Here is a 21,662-nt window from a genome sequence, read left to right as displayed (position 1 = left end):
GGTTTGAGGGGATGGATCACGGCGTGTATTTGTAAGGGCCATTAACCAAGTGCGAGGAAAAGCAGCTGTCAGGGATCCCAGAAGGATGAAATGTTGAAACTCCAGGCAGAAAACTGAACCTTGGGACACACATCTTCACCAGAATGTCTGTGGAGGAAAACAGATTGCAGTGGCACGGCAAGAAGGAACAGATCTGATTCAGAGCCATGTCAGGTGACAGATTCTGTACAAGCCTTTGAGGCAGCTTGGAGACAAATGAACTTGTGATGGGCTGAGAAAATGATGACCAGTTGAATAGGTATCAAAGAAGATCAATGACATAAGTGATAAAGTGGCTGCAGGGACTGATTAATGAAAGGAGATAAAAAGAAAGGATGGTAATAACTAGGAAAATAAGTGATACCTGTGTGTAAAACACAAACAGCCGTCGAGGAGAAAAACTGTTTAGGGGAGTACACAACATGGGTGTAACCAGAAGTAATTGGGTGAAACTGGACAAATGAAAATATAGACCAAATATCTTCCTGACCATGGGACTTCCTGGACTGTGAAACAGACTCGAAAAGAAAGAGGTGCAAGCCCCAGTTCCTGAGGCATTTAAAAGAAAAGTCATACAAGTGCTGTAAATCCTCTGCCATCAGGGGAGCAGAGTAGATGATCTAACAAATCTTTTCCACCTCAAATTTCTATATTTGATATAAAGACTCTCAAAAAACCTCCAATTTGCCATGAGACAGAGAATAATAACCCAGCTCTGACACAGTTTAGTGATTTAGTGGATACAGTAGTGCTGGGCTGACACTTGGACTGGATGATCTCATAAGACTCTTCCAGCCTTGATGATTCCATGATTCTGAACAGCAACAACTCTACTTCAGCAGTTCATCTGTGCTGAGGGAAGACAGTACATATGAATCCTTCACTGTTGAGTTGGTCATATATTAAAAAAGAGTCATTGGTTGCTAGGCTGGGAGGAGACAGTACTATCCTTCATTTAGTTTAAGGCCAAAATGAAGCTGTAAGAAAGAGACTGCAAAGAGTGGCTCCTGGTTTGCAAAATGGAGCAAGGGGTGCCTACAGCAGTCTGGCCTGTTGGCCATGCAGGTGAACCAGCTCTGCATTCACTGCCAGCACACCACACTTAAGGCAAGCACCACGTAAGGTGAGCTAAGCCTTGCTCTGAAAGCACCGCGGTTGGATTCCTTCTCGTTTGCCGTTTTGGTAGCACCAAATCGCTTACAGGAGCCTACCCTGTGCCAGTGCACAGCATCCTCAGCAGACTCCAGAGGCAGCTCTGCCCTGCAGTCCTACAGGTACAAAGCAGTGCCCTGCTCCCAGGCAACTTCAGGCCTTGCAAAAAAGTGGGCATATCTAAAAACCAGTCAGGACACCAGAAACTGCCTGTAAAATCACAGAGAGACTTGGACGAAGAGATGGCCGAGGTGTTTTTCACTTTCCCCCGCTCTTTCCACTCCCATCGCGAGGGCTGGGGCTGTACTGTCCAGGAGCCAGACAGAAGCGGGCGCGGACACCATCGCGGATGGAAATGACACACAAGGCAGGGGTTTGTATCCACCCGCTGCGGGTGCTACAAACACATCCCTGAAACCCCGGGCTCCGAACGCAGGGCCAGGCCGGGCTCTGAACACGGGTACCGGACCGGGCTGGGCCGGTGGCGCCTCCGCCGGCACCCCGTGCTCGCAGCAGCCGCGCTGCGCTGCCCGAGCGGCGGCGGAACAAAGCTCGCTGCACTGCCGGGGCCCGCCCGTCCCACTGCCCGCCCCGGGACCGCCGCTCGGCGCTTAAAGGGGCCGCGCGGTGGCAAACGGCACCAGCCTGGCTACGGCGACAAGGCCCGGCCGCGCCCTTCCAGCCTCCCCCCAGCCCTGGCCGGCCTGCAGCGGTACCCAGCGCGCCGGCCAGAGCGACCCGCACGCCCGCTCCGCCCGCGGGTCGGAGGAGCTGGGCCGGCGCGGCCCCTTTAAGAGGCGGTGCGGGTGCCGGGAACCCACGTCAGTTTCGGCCCCGAAACTCCGGATCAATGAGCGGCGGCGCGGGGCGGGGCTCAGCGCCCGGTCCGGCCCGGCCCCCGCTGCCGCCTTTCGGTTTCTCTCTTTTCCAGGAAGGAAAACACCGGCGGGCACCGGGGCCGCGCCCCCCCGCCCCCCACTTCCCTTCCCGCGCACTCCCGCGCCCTCTCCCTCTTCCCGCGCGCGCGCGCGCTCATCGCCTCTCACGCGGAGCCGCGAGCACGCGCAAGGCACACGCGCGGGGTGGGGGGGCGCGGGCGGCCGCGCGCGCCCGCGGGGAGCGCGCGCCACCCCGGCCGCGCCGCGCCCGCCCCCGGCCGCCACTTCCCCTTGAGGGGACGGGCCGGGTCGGGCCGCGCCGCCGCGCCGGGAGAGGAGCGGAAAGTGGGGAAAGCCCGAGAACTTCCCGTCTGCCCGCCCGCGCCTGCCCCGTCGGGCTACGCCGAGTCCCTCCAGAGAGATGTCCGAGACTCCTGCTCAGTGTTGCATCAAGGTAAAGCCCCGTCCCTCTGTTCGCCCGGCCCCTGTCAGCGCGGGTCGCGCCCGCCGGCGCCTCGGGGCGGTGGGCTTCGCCGCGTTTCGGCCGGGGTTATTTTGGTGGAAATAACTGGTTTTCCCTCTTCTGTTTTTCACCCGGGCGGGCGAAGGGAGGCCGCGGGGGTCGGTGCCCCCTTTTGCGGGTGCTCCCCGCACCGCTCCGGCCGCGGGCGGGGACGCGGTGCCGCGGGCTGTCAGCGCTCTGCGCTGCCCGGGGACACGGCGGCGGGCCCGGCTCTGCTGGCGTGGCTCTCCACGGCACGGAGCTTTAAGGGGGCCCCGGAGCCCGGCCTGGCCTCCCGCGGGGTTGGCTGCCCGCCGTCCCCGCCAGCAACTTCGTAGAAAGTTTCCTGCCGTCGGGGAGATGCAGCCGCTCCTGCTTCCGCCTACAGTGGGTTGTGGGTCTGTCTTTCTTTCTGTCTTTCTTTCTGTTTTTCTTTCTGTCTTTCTTTCTGTCTTTCTTTCTCTCTTTCTTTCTCTCTTTCTTTCTCTCTTTCTTTCTCTCTTTCTTTCTCTCTTTCTTTCTCTCTTTCTTTCTCTCTTTCTTTCTCTCTTTCTGTCGTTATTGAATTTTAATATTTTTCCCCTTATTATCCGTATTACTGCTGTTTATTTTAGTGGTTACGATTCCTGGCATCGCTTGCCGGTGGCAGGTAGGAGAGCCAGGGCTGCCAGCCCGGCCCCGCTCCAGCAGGGGCTGGGGGATGTGTTTCCCCGTGCCTTGGCCTGCTGAAGAAGGGCTTACACCGGGAAGTTTATCGTTTAAAGTGGAGGCGGCATGGAGCTGAGACAATGGAAACAAAATTGAGTTTCCTTTTTTGTCCAGACTCTTCCTATCTAGCAGCCCACTGCTTTCCTCTCGCCTTCCCTCACTCCCCGGTTTTGCATTTTATTTAGGAATCGCTTTATCTTGTTGCAAGCCAGGAATCTCCCTTCTGCTCCTGACTAACTGTGCCCGAGTAAGAAAGAGATCTTTAGTGGTTGTTTCTCCCTGCCCGGAAGAAAGAGGTGACTTCCAGACTCTCTCTAAGGGGAAGAGCCTGGAATAAACACTTATTCAGCATGATGCTCTTTTGTTTGATTGTCCTGTGTGTGTACAGGGGAGTTTTGCATTCTGTATGGTGGCAACACAGTTTGAAAACTTCTGGGTGTATTTTCTCTTGCTGAGTTAAATGCAATCAGGCCTGTGTCCCGTGAAGTCTCATGGCTTAGAGTCTAGTTTGACTTTTCGTAACACAGACAGGCAAACTGGATAATGGGGTATTGTATGTATGTTACTGTATGGTGAAATGCTAATGCAGCAAAATGTGTTCTATTAACTCATTGGGTCCCTAAAGATATATAAAATGAGATGTAGCTGCTGTTTTTTTCTGGTAAACCCCATGGAAAGGTAGGATGTACTCTCTGGACCAAACAACACAAATGTAATGAAAAAGTGGTGTCATATGAGCTGTATTTCCTTGTTTTCGACGTGTCATTTTGAAAATAGGAGGCTTACTTCTGCTCTTCCTGAAATCAACAACCATCCTGTTGATTTCAGGAACTGTAAAATTGGTCCTTACCCAGTGTCACTAAGGTATGTTATAGAATCATACTGTAAGTAATCAGTTTCCTAACTGGAGAGATACAAACTTCTCCTTCAGTCTTGAAATTATTAAATGCCACATTTTCATTACATTTCAACAGTTACTGGAAAACTGATTTTTTTTTTTAGAAGTCACTGGTTCTGAACATCATGATTTGAACTTATCTTTTAATGTACCTTTTGTCTACATGTAGAACCTGCTGTTACTGACTTCTCTGTTACTGGCTATTTTAGTAGTTTCAAATTTTAAAATTAAAACTTTGCAGACAGAAATGTGAACTTCAAATGAAAGCATTTCTTCACCAGTCTAACCATTCTGTGTAGCTTTCCCTTCAGCTTTTCTAGTGATCATTGCTTTTTGGACGCTTTTTTAAACCAGCTGATAAAGGTGATTGCATTCAGCAGCTGGATTTAAGAGGAGCTGTTTAAATGGTGATTGATAATGTGAGTACAACTGATTAGTTTCTTCAATATTCCAGTCTGGCTCATGGCGTGGAATGTGAGTGATACTGAGGTAGGGGAAAAAGCTACACAGAGTACCCCAACTTTGCTGCCTTGTTCTGCAAAGTAGGCAAGGGTTGTGCTACATGGGTGTCACAAAGTCTCACTAGGAGCCTGTGAACGGGAAGCAGTGGTGCTGGTGGGTGTGTTTTCTTGTGCTTTTCTTGGTTTGTTGTTGGTGTTCTTTCTTCCCCTTCCTCCTCCAATCTGGGACAAGGGTGCAGGCAGTAAATGCCACAGCACCTGGGGTGATGAGCACGGAAAGCTTCAGCAGAGAAGGTGAAGGCTGGTGCTTTGTTTATGCCCGAGCTGCTCAGTGCGCAGTCTTCCTATCTCATCGTGTTAGAGAAGTGCTCTAATCAGATTTGGGAAAACTTTGAGGAGGTGAAGTTTTGGTTTGTATTTTATTACTGGTAATCAGTGTAAGCTTGCAGTAATATCTTGGATTGTGTTAAGTAGTTATCAGTATGCCTGTGTGATTATGTATTGATATGTGCTTGCTTTGCAGCAAGTATGTACTGGCTGACTCCTGGGAGATGAAAAATACCCTGCTGATAGCCAGACCTTGCCAGCACTTGGGTGTGTGCTTGCAAGGCTCATGGCAAGCAGACCCACTGTGCAGTTGTGGCAGGGAGGTTAAGCATGTGCTTAGGGTCTAAAGCTGTAGAGAGAACTCATCCTGGGGTTTAGAAAGTAAAACCTTGGGGGTGAGAGATGAGCATGAAGGTTGGGCCCTCAGTTTTTGCTGCAGCTTAGGGTGTCAGCATACTCTCTGCATTGACTGGGAGGCTTTGGGGTTGTGGTGGACTCCAATCTGAGAGGGCTTGAAGGCTTTTACCTCTGAGGTCAGCTGGGAAGGGGCATCTGGTGTGGTTGTGATAGTCAGACTCTTTTTTCATAGATGGAATATCTGTGTTGGTAGTAAACCTGTTCCTCTGATCCTGAGCCACAGTAGTTAGCTGATTATATTGCTGTAAATACTGCCACGATGTTGGCACTCATTACAGTATTGGCAAGTGATCCTTAAGGCCTCACCTCTCCTCCCACAGATGGGAGAATTGAGGCACCAGGGGAGTGTAAACATCTTGGCTATGACATACACGGGAGCAAAAGCTCAAAGGGAGACAGGACTAGCAGTTTAGGCACAGATTATGATTTTTGTGATTAATTAAGGTCTATGTGGTGATAAGTTCTGTTTAAAACCTCACCTGGAGCTTTCTGATTGTTAGGATCTCCTTAATTTTTTGCCTGAAATGAATTTACCTTGAGAATATCACTATAATATCATACAGAGATTCAAAATACAGCAGACAAGTGGAAGGCTCAATTTGTTTATTTTATTTTTTGTAAATATGACACTTTCAGTTGCTTAGCCTGACTTACCAAGTGACCATACAATTGTGCTGGCACAAGTGTGGAGTTGTGTGGGAACTAAAAATGGGGATATGGGGACAGATCAGCTGTTTCAGGTCTTGCAGACCAGGACCTCTCTGAGCCCAGGTCCCCTGTGTGCCCCTGGCTGATGCTTGAGCTGAGAGTGCTTTCTGTGGGCAGCACTGAGGGCACAGAGCCTCACTGCAAGTCAGGTTTCACAACTGGTTTCAGTGCAGATTTTATGTAGGTGCAAGCTTGGTGGATATAGGTGCTCTCTCTTGTGCTGAGCTCGATGGGGTGGCTGCCGGAGTCCTTCAGCACAGGATCTTGTAGCTGAAGGACTTCTTAAAGTGCTCATTTTGGATTGGAGGATGTACTTTGTAATAGTTTTAAAAAAGGCAGAGGAAGGAAAAAGCTAAAGGGCAAGGAATCAGTGTAGTGTTTGAATTTTCAATCTTAATTTGCTTTAATTTGACTGACTTACTCTTGAATGGTGGGTTATGTCTCCTGATACCTCGTTCATGCTGTTTCTGCAAAGAGCCCTCTCTCACTGAAGGCTTCCCATGCTGAGGGACTGTTCAGCTCCACATGGCCAGAATCCTGTTGCCCTCAGCCAAGGCTGAGTATCTGTCAGTGCAGAGCATGTTCCTTAGTGTTTACTTGTGTACTAGGAGGAGGATCCTCCTTCTGTTAGTGTCCGTGACAAAGGTGTCATTAAATTCAGTGGTGTAGGATTGAATGGTAGGAGACCAGTGTTTGGAAGTACATACTATTTAACACCTGATTAATCACTTAACTCCTTGGCACCAAGTAAATTGAATCCCTCTGAAGCAAAATTTTACTAGCACTGCCCCAATTAAACAGTGGTCATTAGCATTCACTGTGTCATTACAGGTGAAGTCAGTTTCCTGGGAGGCAACCCATTAAAAGGGCATCTTGAATCTGAAATGCCCCAGTGAAACAGAGTCTACTTTAATGATAATTTATATGCATATTGCAGCGTGCATCCCAAAGTGCCTTTTGGAGGGAGGTGACTAAACGGTGCTGTGCTGATAGAAATGATGATAAGAGGGATGTGAAGTCTTGTACAGTGACACAGAAGCAATCTTTCTGCCTTTTAGAAAAGTTATCTGAGTCCTTGAGTGCTTGTGTTCTGAGTTCTTCTGACAAAAGTTCTCCTAATAACCTGCTCACTGCAGGAAAGGGAGAGAGCTAAGGTAAGTGGTGTTTTTGGCCAGTAATGTAGTTTTGACCTACGGTCCAAAAATTGGCTAACTTGTTTTTGGGTTCTTTTTGCATGTGTTTGTTTTGGAGTATTTTGTAGTTCATTGCCTTCAGCTGGGCATCCCTAGAGTACCAATAGCTCAAAAGCCAGTGCTTCCAAAAGTGATCACCTTGTCTTTTGCTTTCCCTATCTGTGAAACAAGCATAAAATAATAAATGTACCTATGCAGGGCAGTAGCAGGGCTAAGTACTTGTGATGCAGCATGGAAACAAACTGTGTTTATTACAGAAATTGGGGACAATGATCTGATTTGTACCTGGCTTTTTAGTTCTCACAGTGCTTTGGGGGCAGGGGTGTGGTGGTGGTTGTTTGGCTGTTGGCTTTTTTGGTGTGGGCCACCTACTTCTGCTGAGCAGTCAGAGCAAGGTCTTGCAGCTTCAGTGTGTCCTGATGTCTGGATCAGCCACACGTGGGCAGGGTGGTGTTCCTGTGCCCACAGCCTACATGGAAGGCCGCTTTGGAAGAGGCTGGCATGTGTTGCTGCCACAATCCTGTTCCTAGCCCGGAGGAGGAACACCTGGGAGGGATGGCAGCCAGATGTGGCTGCCAGAGCGATCCCCACCACCTTCTGCTGACCGCCGCCCTTCCCAGGGCTCCCTGAAGCTGGATGCAGAGCAGGCTGCACACACAGTTGTTCCAGGTGTTACTCTTTCCCTGGCAAGGGAGGACTCCCTGGTGGGGACAGTGGATGATGATGAACTGCTAGCATTGCCACAACAGTTAAGTTTTAAGTTGCAGTATGTCCCTGTGCCTCCCAAAGGAAGGAGGCTGCCTGGAACAGCCCATGGGTGGGATGTTCCTCTAGGCAGTTGTGAAGCAGCCAAACCAAACCCAGGGTATGTTCACCCTGAGCAAAGAGACTAGACACCAAAGCTTCTGTGCTTTTAACAGTGGAGTTGTTGCTATTGATTCCTGCTAGTGTGGGTTATTTTTTAGGTCTACAGCCCATGCCAAATTTAGACCGTACTGGTTCTGATGTTGCTGAGTTGTCTTCAGATGGTGTTTTGTTGAAGCACAGAGGAGAACTACACTCTTCATCTACTTCTTTAGTAACATGTGGGACTCAAGCCTAGATTATAGTGACTGCTTTTTTTTTTTGCTTTTTTTTTTTTTTTTTTTTCTTTTTAAAAATGCCACTACTGGCAGGAAAATAAATTCAGAAAACTCCAGCCAAAGTTAAACCTGTTTTTGGAATGTCCTGGAGCACTGGTAAATAAAGGATTTTGAAAAGGGTTAAGATGGTATCATTTGCTGTAATGCTACAAAGCTCCAAAGTGAACTGGGTACAGCAGTTAAGGAAAGCTATAAATGATTCTTCATCTAAATGAATTTCCAAAGGTTATTCCTTGTTAAGCCACATGCAGTGTCTTTACTTCCGTATTGTTCTTGTATAGTTTGCAAAGACTGTCTTGATTAAGACAGTCTGGAGAGAAAAAGGTTATGGAGATTCTCGCTGCAGTGTATGTTGGTGTTCTATGGAATGTATGCACACAGAAATATATAGCATTGTAAATAATTTTAAAGATGTGTATATTGCCAAGAGGAGCATTGGGTGTAACTGCAAGAGATGTGTTAATACAACTCCAAAAAAGTACTTCGGATGTGGCAGCTGGATTTCACATATTTAACTATTAACAGCTGCCCAATATTAAATCCAGAGTTTGGATGTTTATTTTTAAACTAAAATTAAATATGATTATGGATAGGGACAGTGAGTGATTTCTTGGGGTTTTTTGTTTGTGTGTTTGCTTTTGTTGCAGATTTTGTTTCGGGCTTTTTGTAGCCAGCTCAAGAAATTGTAAATTATTTGTTTTAGGAGTTTATTCTGGAGAAAACCAACTGGCAGCCACTAAGGACTATCCTTAAAACTGGTAAAATGAAGCAGAGAGTCAGGTTCTTTATATGGTTTAAATTTCAACTGAATGTAGCTGAAGTGATTTTTTTTTCATTATGTCTTCAGTGGGATCCTCCAAAACATCTCTTAACAGAACTAGGATGTTTTCTACATGGTCTGGGATTCTGTGGAAATCTATGAACTTGGAACTCTACTAGGTAAATAAAATGTCTAATAACAGTGTCAGAGATAGCAGTACTAAAATTCAGAGACTGATTTATCCAGATAATAGGGCCACAACAAGGCATTCTGTAGCTGCAAACCACGTTTCCCATTTATCTTCCTCCTTTTTTTCTTGCAGAGGATTCCACATAAAGGTAGTTTCCATCATTGGTGGAGCACCATGCTCTTGGAGGTCAAATGCAGTGATCCCAGCATTTACAGCAATACTGGGGAGCCCTTTCCTGACCTTCTGTAAGGTCTATATTGTGATTTCACCTCTGACAGAACTAATAGTTTGTTTTTTTTTTCCTGGTGGATTAGGACTGGAGATGTTTTACCATGTTCCCTCTTGAATGGCTTGTTCTCATCTTCCTACTGCCTTGTGCTTTAAAACACAGGCAAAGCCAAGCATTTTCTGACCTGGCCAAAGCTGAGCTTTGGTAGAGTGTGAGGAACTTCAGATTCTGGGCTGAGGCTTTTGGTTCCACTTGTCACTGGAGGCTACTGAAAAAACATTCCTCAGTAGATGGATCTTCCCTGCCACATCTGTGAGAAGCTGCTTGGATGTTTGCAGTGGGCACCACTGTAAAAGACTGGCTGCAACTTAAAGCCTGCAGAGCAAAGGAGATGGTGCTGATAGGCCATTGTCACCAGCATGCCCTTCTCCTGTAGTGGCTCTGGTCCCAGCAGTGTCACTCCAGCTCCATGGGAACAGCTCCCTGCAGTTCAGAGCACCACTGCTGGGTTGGGCAGCCTGGTGGAGGCACGTGTAGGTGTTGGATGTCCAACTGGCATGGATGCCCATGCCATGCTGGATGCACACCTGAGTGGCAGGCCCTCTATCTCCCTGGAGGTGAGGAAATGAAGGGCTGGGCTGCTTTCACAGAGGGATGAGGATGCACTCAGTGCTGCCAGGGGTTCCAGGAAGGGCACCAAGTTGCAGGAACAGGAAGGTTGATGGGTATGAATTCGCTTCTCAGTTGGCAGACTGAGTGGTTGTGTCACTGTCTTATGACTTGAGCAAATGTGCTCTCTGGAAGAGGACCTGGGGAAGACTGTGGGAGCAGCTTCCAGGAGAAGGTTATGGGATGTAAAATGTTTCATGGCTTGTGGCTTGAGATACGTATTACCCATTGCACTGGGCTCAGATACACTGGAGATCATGTCCTAGCAAACTACCTCACAGCAGCTGAGTCATCAGAGCCATCCATGACTGACCATGTGCTGGCTTCTATTACCTCCCAATGGGGACAATTACAACCTCAAAGTAAGAAGAGAGTGAATTAATAGTGTATGCAGAGCCAATTAGCACAGCCAAGTGAACCATGTTGACAGTGGCTGCAGGCTTGAAGAAGTGGGCAGAAAGTGCAGGGATAGGGGGTTTTTTTCTTGGTAGTTTTGAGTGGGGCACTTTCAAAACTTTTATGCTTAATAGAAACAGCGAGGTCTCTTTGAGATGTTCAGTACTGTTTGCTGATAGACCTCCCAGAACTGGTCTGGCACCTGGGATTGTATTTTAGGAAATAGTTTGGTTAGTGAATGAAAGAGAAAACTGAGCTCAGTTTTTGATTTGCGGTGAAATAGAAATAGGCAAATAAAACCATAGTGGGAAAGCAACAGGGAGTAAAATAGAAATTATCTGTATATTGCAGTTTGAATCTGTTCTGTTTATCAGTTCTGATTACAGTGTGCCTTTCTGACTACTGAAAAATATACAGAAATGTGCAGTGGAGATGCCTGGGAAAGCTTCTATAGGAAGACAGGCTGCAGTGCTTAGGACTTTTTGGCTTGGAAAGGAGACTGCTGAGGGAGATATAATAGAAAATTGTAAAATTGCACAGCAGTGTAGTAAGGAGAGCAACTCCTGATAGATCATGGTTAAGAGCAGGCAATGACCTTACTAGCCAGGAAGATTAAAACAAGTACTTCTTCCATCTGTGGAGCTTTGCAGCTCACTGCTGCAGGGTGGTGTGGAGCTAAAAGTGCAAATAGATTTTAAAAAAAGAGGGTAGATGAACATGAGGAAGATACTAACAGCTTGTGTGTGTGGGGGAACCTCTCTATTTACCCTGGGGAAAGTTAATTTTTCCTGTGTGCTAAGCCTTTCCCAAAACAGACTTCTTTTGGGGATAAGATCATAGGTTTGCTCTGATGCTGTGTAGGCTTCCATATAAAATTTTGTACTCTGGAAGGATGGTCTTAAGTATCCTTCTCCTTCAGACTCTTTTCTAAGCCTCAGCCCCCAGCAGTCTTGATTTGAAGAAGTCTAGTTAGTTGTTAGGAGGAAAACAAAGAAGAGTTGGTGTCTGTGACTCAGAGACTTGTGAAGTCAAGGTTGCTTGGACTAGCAAAAGATTTGCTTTACTTCTGTATTTACCCAGATTCAAATGTCAGAAGGGAAAACTTTGAGGGAATACACAAAGTTGGAATTACAGGTCAGGATTTGAAAAAAGTTTTCTGGTTTTGGGGAAGGGACAATTGATTGCTTCTAAGAGCCAAATATGTGTTACCCATGCTTTTCCAGAGGTCTCCCAATTGCCATTATCACCCATGTGAAATGTGTTGCTGAAGCATTAACTCCTTTTCACGTGTGTGACAAATGGGGTCCCAGCTGGAGCTTGTAGCAGTGGGCATCAGAGTTGCTGCTTTCGCTGCCTGGCCAAATGTTGCAAACATTCACTCAACTGTGTCGCTTGCTAAGGAATGCTGTCATTTGTACAGACTTTGCATCATGCTTTGAATGTTTGGTTTTTTTTTTTTTTTTTTAATGGCAAACAGAGGAATGGCTGTACAAAATCAATTCTGGTATTATTTTGCATGTGTAGTTTTTAGGTATTTTCCTAAAGAGAGAGTGATTCACAGTGCTGGATGGCCATTAAAATGTATTGATGTGCAGCTAAAAATGGCTTTTAACCTAAATTTAGTTTTCCTCTCTGCTAATCTATACAATGTCCACAAATATCTATTTAAGTAATTGGATAGTCTCATAAAGATTTAGTTAGGTTTTTATTTGGCAAATAACAAATTACTTTATTTGCTGAATGATTGATTTGGTTTTTTTTGGTAATAATTTTGCATGTTGTTATGACTGGCTTTGCAGTGAAATGTAATTGCACGTGCAGTGTCCAGCATCTAAACCTGAGCATTAAAAGTAGTTCTTAAGAAGAAAAAAAGATTTAAAATTGTGCATGAAATGGAAGTATCTGGTACATTTTCAGGTAATATTATGTAATAAATAACAAGCTTTTTTCTTAAGCACATGAATTTTCATTTTTTAAATTGTACTGATTGTTTTCTGCTGTGTTGATTTAGTATTAGTAGGTTTTGTACCCTCACCTTGAATTTTTGTTGACTGGAGGAAGGAAACAAGCTTTCTCTTTCTGCAGCCCTAAAGCATTTCCCAGCTTTGGGTGATCTAGTCATTGTAATGAACTAATTGACTGAAGTGAAAGAAGAAAATCTTCTCTCCATATCTGTTACCAGAAGCTGGCTTTGCTCTTTGGCAGGCTCAGGCTCTAGAGGTAGGATAATGGGTCCCACTCATTTGAATGTGCTTTGGCATTAAGTGTTGTGCTTGGGATTTATCTTTAAAATAATTTTCTGCTATTGCTGTTATACCTGGATATCAATATGCTCTATTTTCATGTTTCTTAGTTTGTATTAAATGTGAAAAAAACCCCAAACCCCTTAAAATTTCAGTTTTTAAAAGAAGTGGCCTGGAAAAATTGTACATGTTGAGACATAATGCCTTGAATGCAGTGCTAGTCAGAATCTGCATGTTACCCTCTATACTGTGTTTTCATTTAATGCTTTAGTGGTGAGATCCATCTTCTTCAGCCACAGAGTGCTGCAGCAATGGAAATCAGCTGATGTAAGAGAGATTCCTCCAGTTTGGAATCAAGGTTTGTCTTTGCAGGCAAGAAGGAGAGCCATGGTAGCTGCAGAACAGGCTGGTGGTACCAAATTACCCAAACTCCTTATGGCAGTAGTGTTCTTGGAAACAAAAGGCTCAGAAGAAACAGGTTTTAGCTCATGTCCTGTAGGAGTGGTGTGATACCCAAATGTGTCCATCAGCTCCATGTTTTAGTGTTGTCACTATGTACTCCCCGTGAGGGAGGGAGCCAGGATTGCTCTGCTTCACAGATGGGGAGCAATGTGGCTTCATGCAGTCCCTTGGTGCCCAAGGGTGGGCTGCAGCACAATGACCCTGTGCTTCACCTGAGGGCACCTGTGTGTCCTCAGGCCCTTTGCTTGCAGCCTGCCGGGTTCCCCCCTCACTGCTGGCTGGGCAGGTGATGTGTGCTCCTCCATCACTCCTGCTTGGGGTGAGAATCTCACAGTCCTGCTGCATGTCCCTAGGAGGTGAAGGCTGATGTCACCATCACTTCAACAAGTCAAGTTATAAGGTGAACCTAAATACTGATGAAAGAGAGGTCTGTTTTCCTTCAGTCTAGACTGGGGTTTCATAATTCTCTGTCTGTTTCCCATCACTGGTCCACAGAACACCCTGTCATATGAGAAATACTTGTTCAGCTCTGTAGGCCTCAGCCTCCTTTTTGCTGAAGAAGAAGAAAAAGTCTTTCCCCAAGTAACAGCTGGGATTCTGTCATTTTCTTAGCCTCAATTAAAAGATGAGCATAGGTAGACCCAGGTTGTTGGCAGATGGTTGGCACAGCAGTGAGGAAGGTGTGAAAGCCTTGGATTGCAGACAGGGAGGTAGCCCCTTCCATGATTTGTCTACAGAGGACACTGAATGCTGGCCTGGAGTGAGGTTTAGAGCATATTTACATTTAAACATTACAATGAGTCTACGCATATTTGAATCTCCATCTTCCAAAGAGGAAAAAGCCAGCAAACCCCAAAATAAATTAAGGGATTTAATTACTAGAGTTAGCTAGAGTTTTGGGGATGGAGAAGGTACTATTTTTGGGTTGCTCTGTATATAACACCTGAGAAACAGAGCCACTTTTCACTAACTGGTCCTCAAAATACTTTTTATCACATTACTTGCTAAAAAAAAAAAAAAAAAGGTGGTTTAGTTGGTGTCTATGCTTCTGGAAATGAATACATATACTTGAAAAATAGACATTTTTGTTCAGAATTTGTCCCTGTGGATTTTCTGAGAAAACTTACCGTAGTCTTCAAAGCTCCAACACACTGCTCACCTGCATGTTTTTGTAGCCACGTATTGATGGTAAGAGCCTAGGTGGGCTGTTCTGCACTTCAGGGCTGCAGCTTCTGTCTTGATTTCCAGTGAAGTCCCCAGGCTATGCTGCTCTCAGCCCACCCACCCTCACAGCCAGACACACCGAAATTTAAAGGTATTCTGTGGCACTGCTGCGAGGTGAAGCATGGGGAGGATTTCCACACGTGTGTAAATAGGGAGCTGTTTGAACCAAACAAAGATCTGGTATCTGTGTTCCTGTACACCTACTCCAAGGTGTGGGGTTGGAGGTAGTTGTAGGAAGGAAAGCAAGAACCAAAGAAGCAGGGTTGGCTTGAAACTGAAGACGTTAGAAGTGAGGATGAAGAGTTTGCTACGATGAACAGTAAGGCCTATTGCAGACTCCTGTGGGAATCATAAAAAAATCATAAAAATCATTTGCTTTAGTCATGAGAGGCAGAGGCAGGGAGAAGCTGAATTGGAAGGGGTTATTTTTCATTGTATGGGAGGATCAGATGGAAGCACCTGGCAGTTTAGAAGAGTGGGAAGATTGTTTTTATACAACATGCAGTGAGGTTCCAAAACTTGCTGCCATCAGGTGTAACGTAGGGCCAAGCAGGCAATTGTTTTCAGAAGACAGTTCCTACTACACAGATTTATCCAGGACCATTCACTGCAAAGAGAGCAGCTGTGGTCCTTGGCTCAGAAAGCCCCTAACCTGTGGATTTCTGTGGGTGTGTGCAATGGATAGTTTATTCCTTGTGCTCTTACCCTGAGCATTTCCTGTTGGGTGTTGCTGGAAATGTGGTATTAGCCTAGACAGACCTTTGAGCTGACCAGGACTACTGTGTTTTTCCATTTTAATTTAGGACTTTCATATTTGGTGCTTGACTCTGTACAGATGCCTCTGACAAGTGGAAAAATAACAGGAAAACCTCTCATGTGAATCAGACCTTCTGCTCTGTTTCTTGATCTTGTTGTGATATTTCCTTAGCAGAGGTAACCTGACCATCTGAAATTCATGAGAGGAATGTTCTTCAGACTATGAAATGAATTTTGTTTGGGAATATTTCTGGGGATTTTCCTATCCTTGACACTCCTCTTGGGCTGTGATGCTATTTATTGGCATAAAGTGCCTTAACCTATTTTATTTCTTGAGGTTTTTCTCAAGATTTGGCTGACAGGGGGTGGAAAAAATAACTAGATTGTTAGATAATTCAAATGCTGTGTGCTGTGTCAGGCACACCTCTTCTTATGTCTGATAAGTGAACACGGTTCCTTACAAGGAACTTTCTTTAGATGGCACAAACATGTAACCACATGACTGTGGCTGTTGAACAGGTGTTATACAATACAGGGACAATTCCAGCCCTTCCATTAATTTATTCAACTGGCATGCTTGAATCAAACCTGCATGGAGTGACTATCTTGATTTGATAGTTCAATCTTTTTGCCTTTCAATCCTTGACTATTCTTTTCAAGTTCCTAAAAGCTGGGAAAATTGAGAAGGAAGTGTTGTTCACTGAGTGCCTGGACTTCATTTTTCTACAAATAACTGTTAAAAAATGAACAAGCCAGCAGAGAAGACCTTCTCGTGGGACTGTGTACATCCAATGTTTTCCTTCAGTGCAAGCTAAGCTGTTTCTCAAATGGTGCTTGTCCCGTGCTAGTGCAGTTAGTGGGCAGTTAGAACTAGAGAAGAGAGCTGGCTAAAAAGGAAAAAGCTCAACCTGCAGATGCTTGTGTGTCCTTTACAAAGACCCACATCTGGAATGTTGTCCTACAGCAGGCACAGATACTCACTATGACAGCCTACTCTCACACGGTGCATCATTGCCTGGCTTTAGGTAGGACTGAGGTTGTGATGTCTGTGAAGCACAACTTGCTCACCTCTATTTCTCCTGAGGTCCTGTCCCACTGCAGCAGCTTGGAGTCACCTCTGGGGACCTTCTTTGCTGCTCCCAGGTGCTGGCTACAGAGCCTCCTCAATGTCTAAAGACATTACACCTGCTACCAACACATTAAAACAGAAACAGAAAGTCCCAAAAGATGCTAATAGCTGAAGAAATTCTGTTTTTCTAGTGTTAAACACAAGGAAGTTAATTTTATCATTCCATACAAAAGCAAATGGAAGTATGTCTGTGTATCCCATTCAAAGTCTGGACATGCATTTTCCTAACCCACTGTGCAAGCACAACAGTAACATGAGCAAAGACTGTATTATTTGCCAGGTTTCATAGATAAATCTTTCATTTCTAACTCACTGATGTCCTAGCTCTTTGCACCCAACTACTTAGCTCCTGAATTTCCCACTCAGGCTTTGGGCGTTGTTGTGGTGAATGGAGCTGGAGTGCCATCACTGGACAGACGAGCAGTTAATGGTGCGCTCTTTAATGCAGAACTCACTTTAGGCTGGCGAAGCAGGGCTAAATTTTACCATACCTGCCTTTTCTAGTGCTCAGCCCACCCCTTTCTCACCACTACAAATAGATACAAATAGATAGCCCTGCACAGTCATGCTGAATTTTTCTTCAGGTTTGTACCTCAAGTTTTACCTCACCCTTCATACATGTGAAGCCACAGTCCTTAAAAGTGGTGGTGTTGAGGATACTGGGAAAACACCACCCTGGGAGGCTGAAGTGTTTGTTCTTCAAGTCACTTGAAATGGGAGCTAAATGATAAGCCTTGTTTTAGAAAGCAGAAGTATTCTATCTGATCTTGTCCTTCCAGTGGGAAAAAAAAAAGGTGAGGGTTTGATAATTTATATGGCAATACAGTTGTAAACTTGGACTGATTTAGACTGTTAATGGAAAGTACTTCGACTTTTTAACTGTGTGTCAGATGAAAGGATAATCTTAGGCTGTCTGATTTCCCATTGCTGCTGGGTTGCACAGCATCTGCCTAAAATGAAAAGGCAGTGTGCAGATACCAGTGTGCAAATGTAGCAGGCTCACATGGCCAGGTCCATTTGCCTGCCTTCCCTCTATTTCTCAGTCTCAGGTCTCACTAGTGTTCATTGTTAATTATTCTGGTTCTGGACTTGTTAAGAAACCCTGGAACCCAAGCATTTTTCCAGGCACAAGTCATTTGTGCTGGGATGTTTGTTTTACTAGTGACTGTCCTTCTCTTGTTTTTCCTCTTACTCATAAGAGGTGAGGATCTTTGACAATGATGAAAAGAGTCCTACTCAAAATATGGTGAGGCATGTGAAAGCTGTAACTTTAGCAGGGGTTCTGGGTCTTTGTTCTAGGTTGACTCTGCCAATTCCTGAATTACACAGCATGGCTGTACAGCACTGTCACACCATCCTTGCCTGCCCCAACAGTGTCTCTGAAGAAGTATTTGCTCAGCTTCGAGTTGATCACTTCTCCACAAGTTTTTAACCATTTCTTAAAGGCACTACAAAAGTGCACCACTGTCATTTCACTGAGGTTAAAGTTTGGTGAAGCTTTTAAGGTAAGGTGGTAGCACCCTGAAAGTTCTCGTTCCATCCTTCCCCTCTCTTCTCCCGTGGGCTGGCACAAATGTTGTGGTGGATGTGTGCATGACAGGGCAGCAGGTCTGGGTGAAAATGGACAGCTTGTGCTAATACACGGCACAGCCTGGTGAGAACAAGCAGCTGGGAACATGGGGAGGGCAGGGCATGGTTTTTTTGGTGGTGGTGCCAACAGATCTGTGATTAAAAGCATTGATGAAAGTCTGAATAAACCTTTGGCTAGATCTGTGTTACATGACATCAGAACCAAAGCTTTTAAGGATTCACACCTAGTTTCTTTACAAAAACTTTCCCTTCAGGCTAAATAGATTAATTATAGGAGAAGTTGGTTAAGGGTTCAAGAAAACTTGATGGTTCTTTTGCTGAGACACCATCTCTGCTTTTTTAAAAGAAATACACGGGGCATCTGAAGCAGCATGGTTTGCTGTTTTGGTGTGAAGGGTAGAGCTGTTGCCTGGAGGTCTGAATGAGCCTTGTGGTATCAGTGTGAGGCTCTGCCACTGTCACCTGCAGCCTCCCAATCATACTGTGGCTTGCTCTGTGTTTGAGCACACCATGGCTGAGCTGTTTCAGTTTAATTGCTTTAATAAAAAGAGGCACTTGCACGTATTGAGTTTTCTGAGGTAGGCTGAGAACACTGAAAGCCAAACCTCCCTGCATTCATTGCAGATTTGTCTGTTCTGTACCACTGGTGCTGACAGTCTGGACCTGTTTAACCATGCAGCAAAGCGTGAAGCCTCTCAGGGTCAGGGAAGGAAGCTTGTCCCAGGTGCCTAATCTAGAGCGCATTTCAGAGTTTCAATTACCTCTTGATATGATGTCCTCAGTCCTTGAGCCGTGCTTACCACAGCTTTCCTGGAAACTTGGTGTATATGCCCAGTTTGGCATGCAAGGTATCTGTGACAGCCTTTGGATAGAAAACTAGGCCAGCTCACAGATCTTATTTTACATTTTTTGTATCTTCTGTGCTGGCCTTGCATCGTGGTTATAAAATATAGCAGCCTGGTGCATCTACTCATTATCCTGGACAGGGAGGGTAGGCTCAGATTAAGGTTACTCTATGGAGGTACAGGAAGTTTTAGTCCAGCCCCTGCTCTGGCACTGTATTGTTTGTGATCTTGAAGTCATTTAATGTGATTGCCACTTCACAAAGTGTTAACACCTAGCAAAATGTAGTCAGATGAGTGGTAGAAACTGCTTGTGCTTCTGTTATACAGATAATTAATAAGATCTTGCCTTAATCTCCTGTTGGAAGATTAATGCTGCAGAATTATTGGTAGTAGGACTCAGGGTTTAATAGCACTGGGGTATGATTTTGGGTTGTTCACCCCTTCTTTTTTTTGTCCCCCCTAATAAAACTTTTGTTGTGAACTCTTACCTGAAAAACTCTGTAGATACCACTTTGCTGCTGTGCTGGTTAATCCGCAAAAGAAGGCTTGAATCATGGCTAGGATAATGAACTTACAATTTAATGAAAATCAAGATTGAAATCTGCTCAGTACAGGACTGACTAAGTTACCAATTCGGTATTACACCAAGGTTTTGATTTGTGTGAGTTTTAATGAAATAGTTTCTTCCAGCTGATAGCAGTTTAGATGATGTTGTGGTAAAGACTTGAGAAGTTCTCCTCCCTTCGAAGTTACTTGAAAAGCTAAAGGAGATCCTGCAGCTAAAGGAGAAATGATGTCATTCTTCATGACACAGAGATTGTAAGGCAATCATGTTTTATTGGACCTGATCTCTAGCCTTCACTGCATTCAAGAGGATTTGGCTGAAGCCTGTAGTGATAACTGAGCAAGGGATGACTGATAAAGAGAAACTCCTTAATAGTCAGTGGCACTGGTCATAAAGAAAGCTAGGACAAGAGACAGATGTTGTCACACAGGTAACATCAGTAGTTCTAATTCATTTTCTGAAAGCTCACATGTGAGAGAAAAAAAAAAGTCTTTGGTTTTGAGAAAACAAACCCTTAGAAATTGTGTAGATTCCTAGGGATTTTTTAACAGCAAAGTCCACTTGTCTGTTTAATTACTATTGCTTTTATTTTGAGGTATTCTCAAAAATAGCAGAATGATTCAGCATTTCGGAACTCAAATAATTAATTTGTTTTTTCCTGACTCAGCTTGAAGAAGCTGACTGAAAGAACACGTTTCCCTCCAAATACAGACAGACAATATGTTGTCTAATAATGATAATTTCTGAATAGCAGATCATCAGAGCAGCAGCAGAAATAGGAATTGATAGTACTTTTTTATTTTTCTTTTTTTTTTTTTTTTTGTTCCTCCTGAGCTTCTGCACTGCCTGCAAAGTTGGAAAACTTAAATAATCTCATGTATTGAGGGAAGGTTTGTATCCCTCCCTCCTGGTAAAATACATTCAGAAGGTCTCTGGCAGATGAGAAATTGGTGCAGGAACTACCTCATCATTTTGGTTGACTGCTGTAGAAGACATCTGGGTTCTATTCATCTGGCTATTATTTCATTATCATCTCCTTGTGCATACTTTAACCACTGGAAGAAATCTCCAGTTGTTAAATCCCTTTCAGGTTTGTTTAAATGATTTTCTGTCTTGGTTTTGTGTCTTGTCTCATCTCAGAGGTGTGATTTCCTCCTTATTCTACTACTCCTTGCTGAACACTTGACACAGTACAAAGAGGTACTGAGGTGCCAAGGTAGGAGTGCAGACAACTAGTGCTGTAGACTTGTTCAGCATGGACTCAGTGGATATCAGACAGTGAAAAGGTCAGATGCTGAATGTTTTTGTTGAGTTTAATTTCATAAAGGAAAGAACCCATAGCTTAACCCTTCCCTGCAAATAGATAGCCATTAGTTCTTGGGACATTGTAATTAGTAGATAGAACTAAATATACAAAAGTGAGATTTTAATTTTTTGTGTGGGGAAAGGCAGGGGAAGTGGTGAAAACAAATTACGTAAAATTATAAATCCTTGATTTAGAAATGTATCTCCCACAGTTGCCTTGCTGAATGTCAATGCATTGCCCTCCCTGCTTCTCTAAGTCCTGCCACTCTTCCTGTGTCACTGCTGGTGTGGGCTCTCAGCTCTGTCAAGGGACAGCAGTTCTGACCTCAGGCAGCTCCCAGGCATTATTCCCTATCTTGTCATTTCCTAGGCTGAAATAATCCATGTTTGCCACCTCGTCTGAGATCAGGCCATTTTCCAAGCTGCAGCAGCTGTTTGTATATTCCTCTTAGGTTATTTGAGCTGATGCACAGAAGATTTTGGAGCTGCCCCTGCTGGGCTTACTTAAGTTTCTGAGAATTGTTTTTGCTGTATCCATCCTTGAATTAGATCAGCTCAAGCAATATTATTGTGCAATTTTTGCTCAGGACCAGTATAGCAGACGAGAAAGGTGTGTGTGTGTGTATGTTTGTGGGAGGTTTTCGGTCCTGTAAATAATTATAATAATCTCCAACTCTTCACTGGTCACTTCTTTCCTCTCCCATTACTCCCAAAGAGTGTTCCTGCATGTTTACTGGTGATACAAGGTTTCCTTTGGAAGTTAGGTGCCAATTTGAGCTTCACTTAGACGCTTTACAAAAAGGTTGTTGAAGTGCTGAGAGAGAGCGTGAGCTCCCTTTGAGCATCTTGCCTGCCTTTGGGGTATCCCTATGAA

The 21,662-nt window shown here is 44.9% G+C and overlaps 1 protein-coding gene across 2 annotated transcripts in view; it reads left to right on the top strand.

Moving 5' to 3' along the window:
- Window positions 1-2,317: 2,317 nt before the first annotated feature.
- Window positions 2,318-21,662, top strand: part of ETV6 (ETS variant transcription factor 6) — a 127,117-nt gene continuing 107,772 nt past the window's right edge. For both annotated transcript variants that reach the window (XM_041485952.1, XM_041485951.1), the window contains exon 1: window positions 2,318-2,523. In XM_041485952.1, coding sequence (XP_041341886.1) covers window positions 2,491-2,523 — 33 coding nt within the window. In that variant the 5' untranslated portion in view covers window positions 2,318-2,490. The remainder of the gene's footprint in view (window positions 2,524-21,662) is intronic.

This window comes from Pyrgilauda ruficollis, unplaced genomic scaffold, assembly GCF_017590135.1.
Source record: "Pyrgilauda ruficollis isolate IOZ18807 unplaced genomic scaffold, ASM1759013v1 scaffold73, whole genome shotgun sequence".
Taxonomy (NCBI): Eukaryota; Metazoa; Chordata; class Aves; order Passeriformes; family Passeridae; genus Pyrgilauda; species Pyrgilauda ruficollis.
Note: the sequence above shows the minus strand (reverse complement) of the source record. Positions and strands in the feature narration are given on the sequence as shown.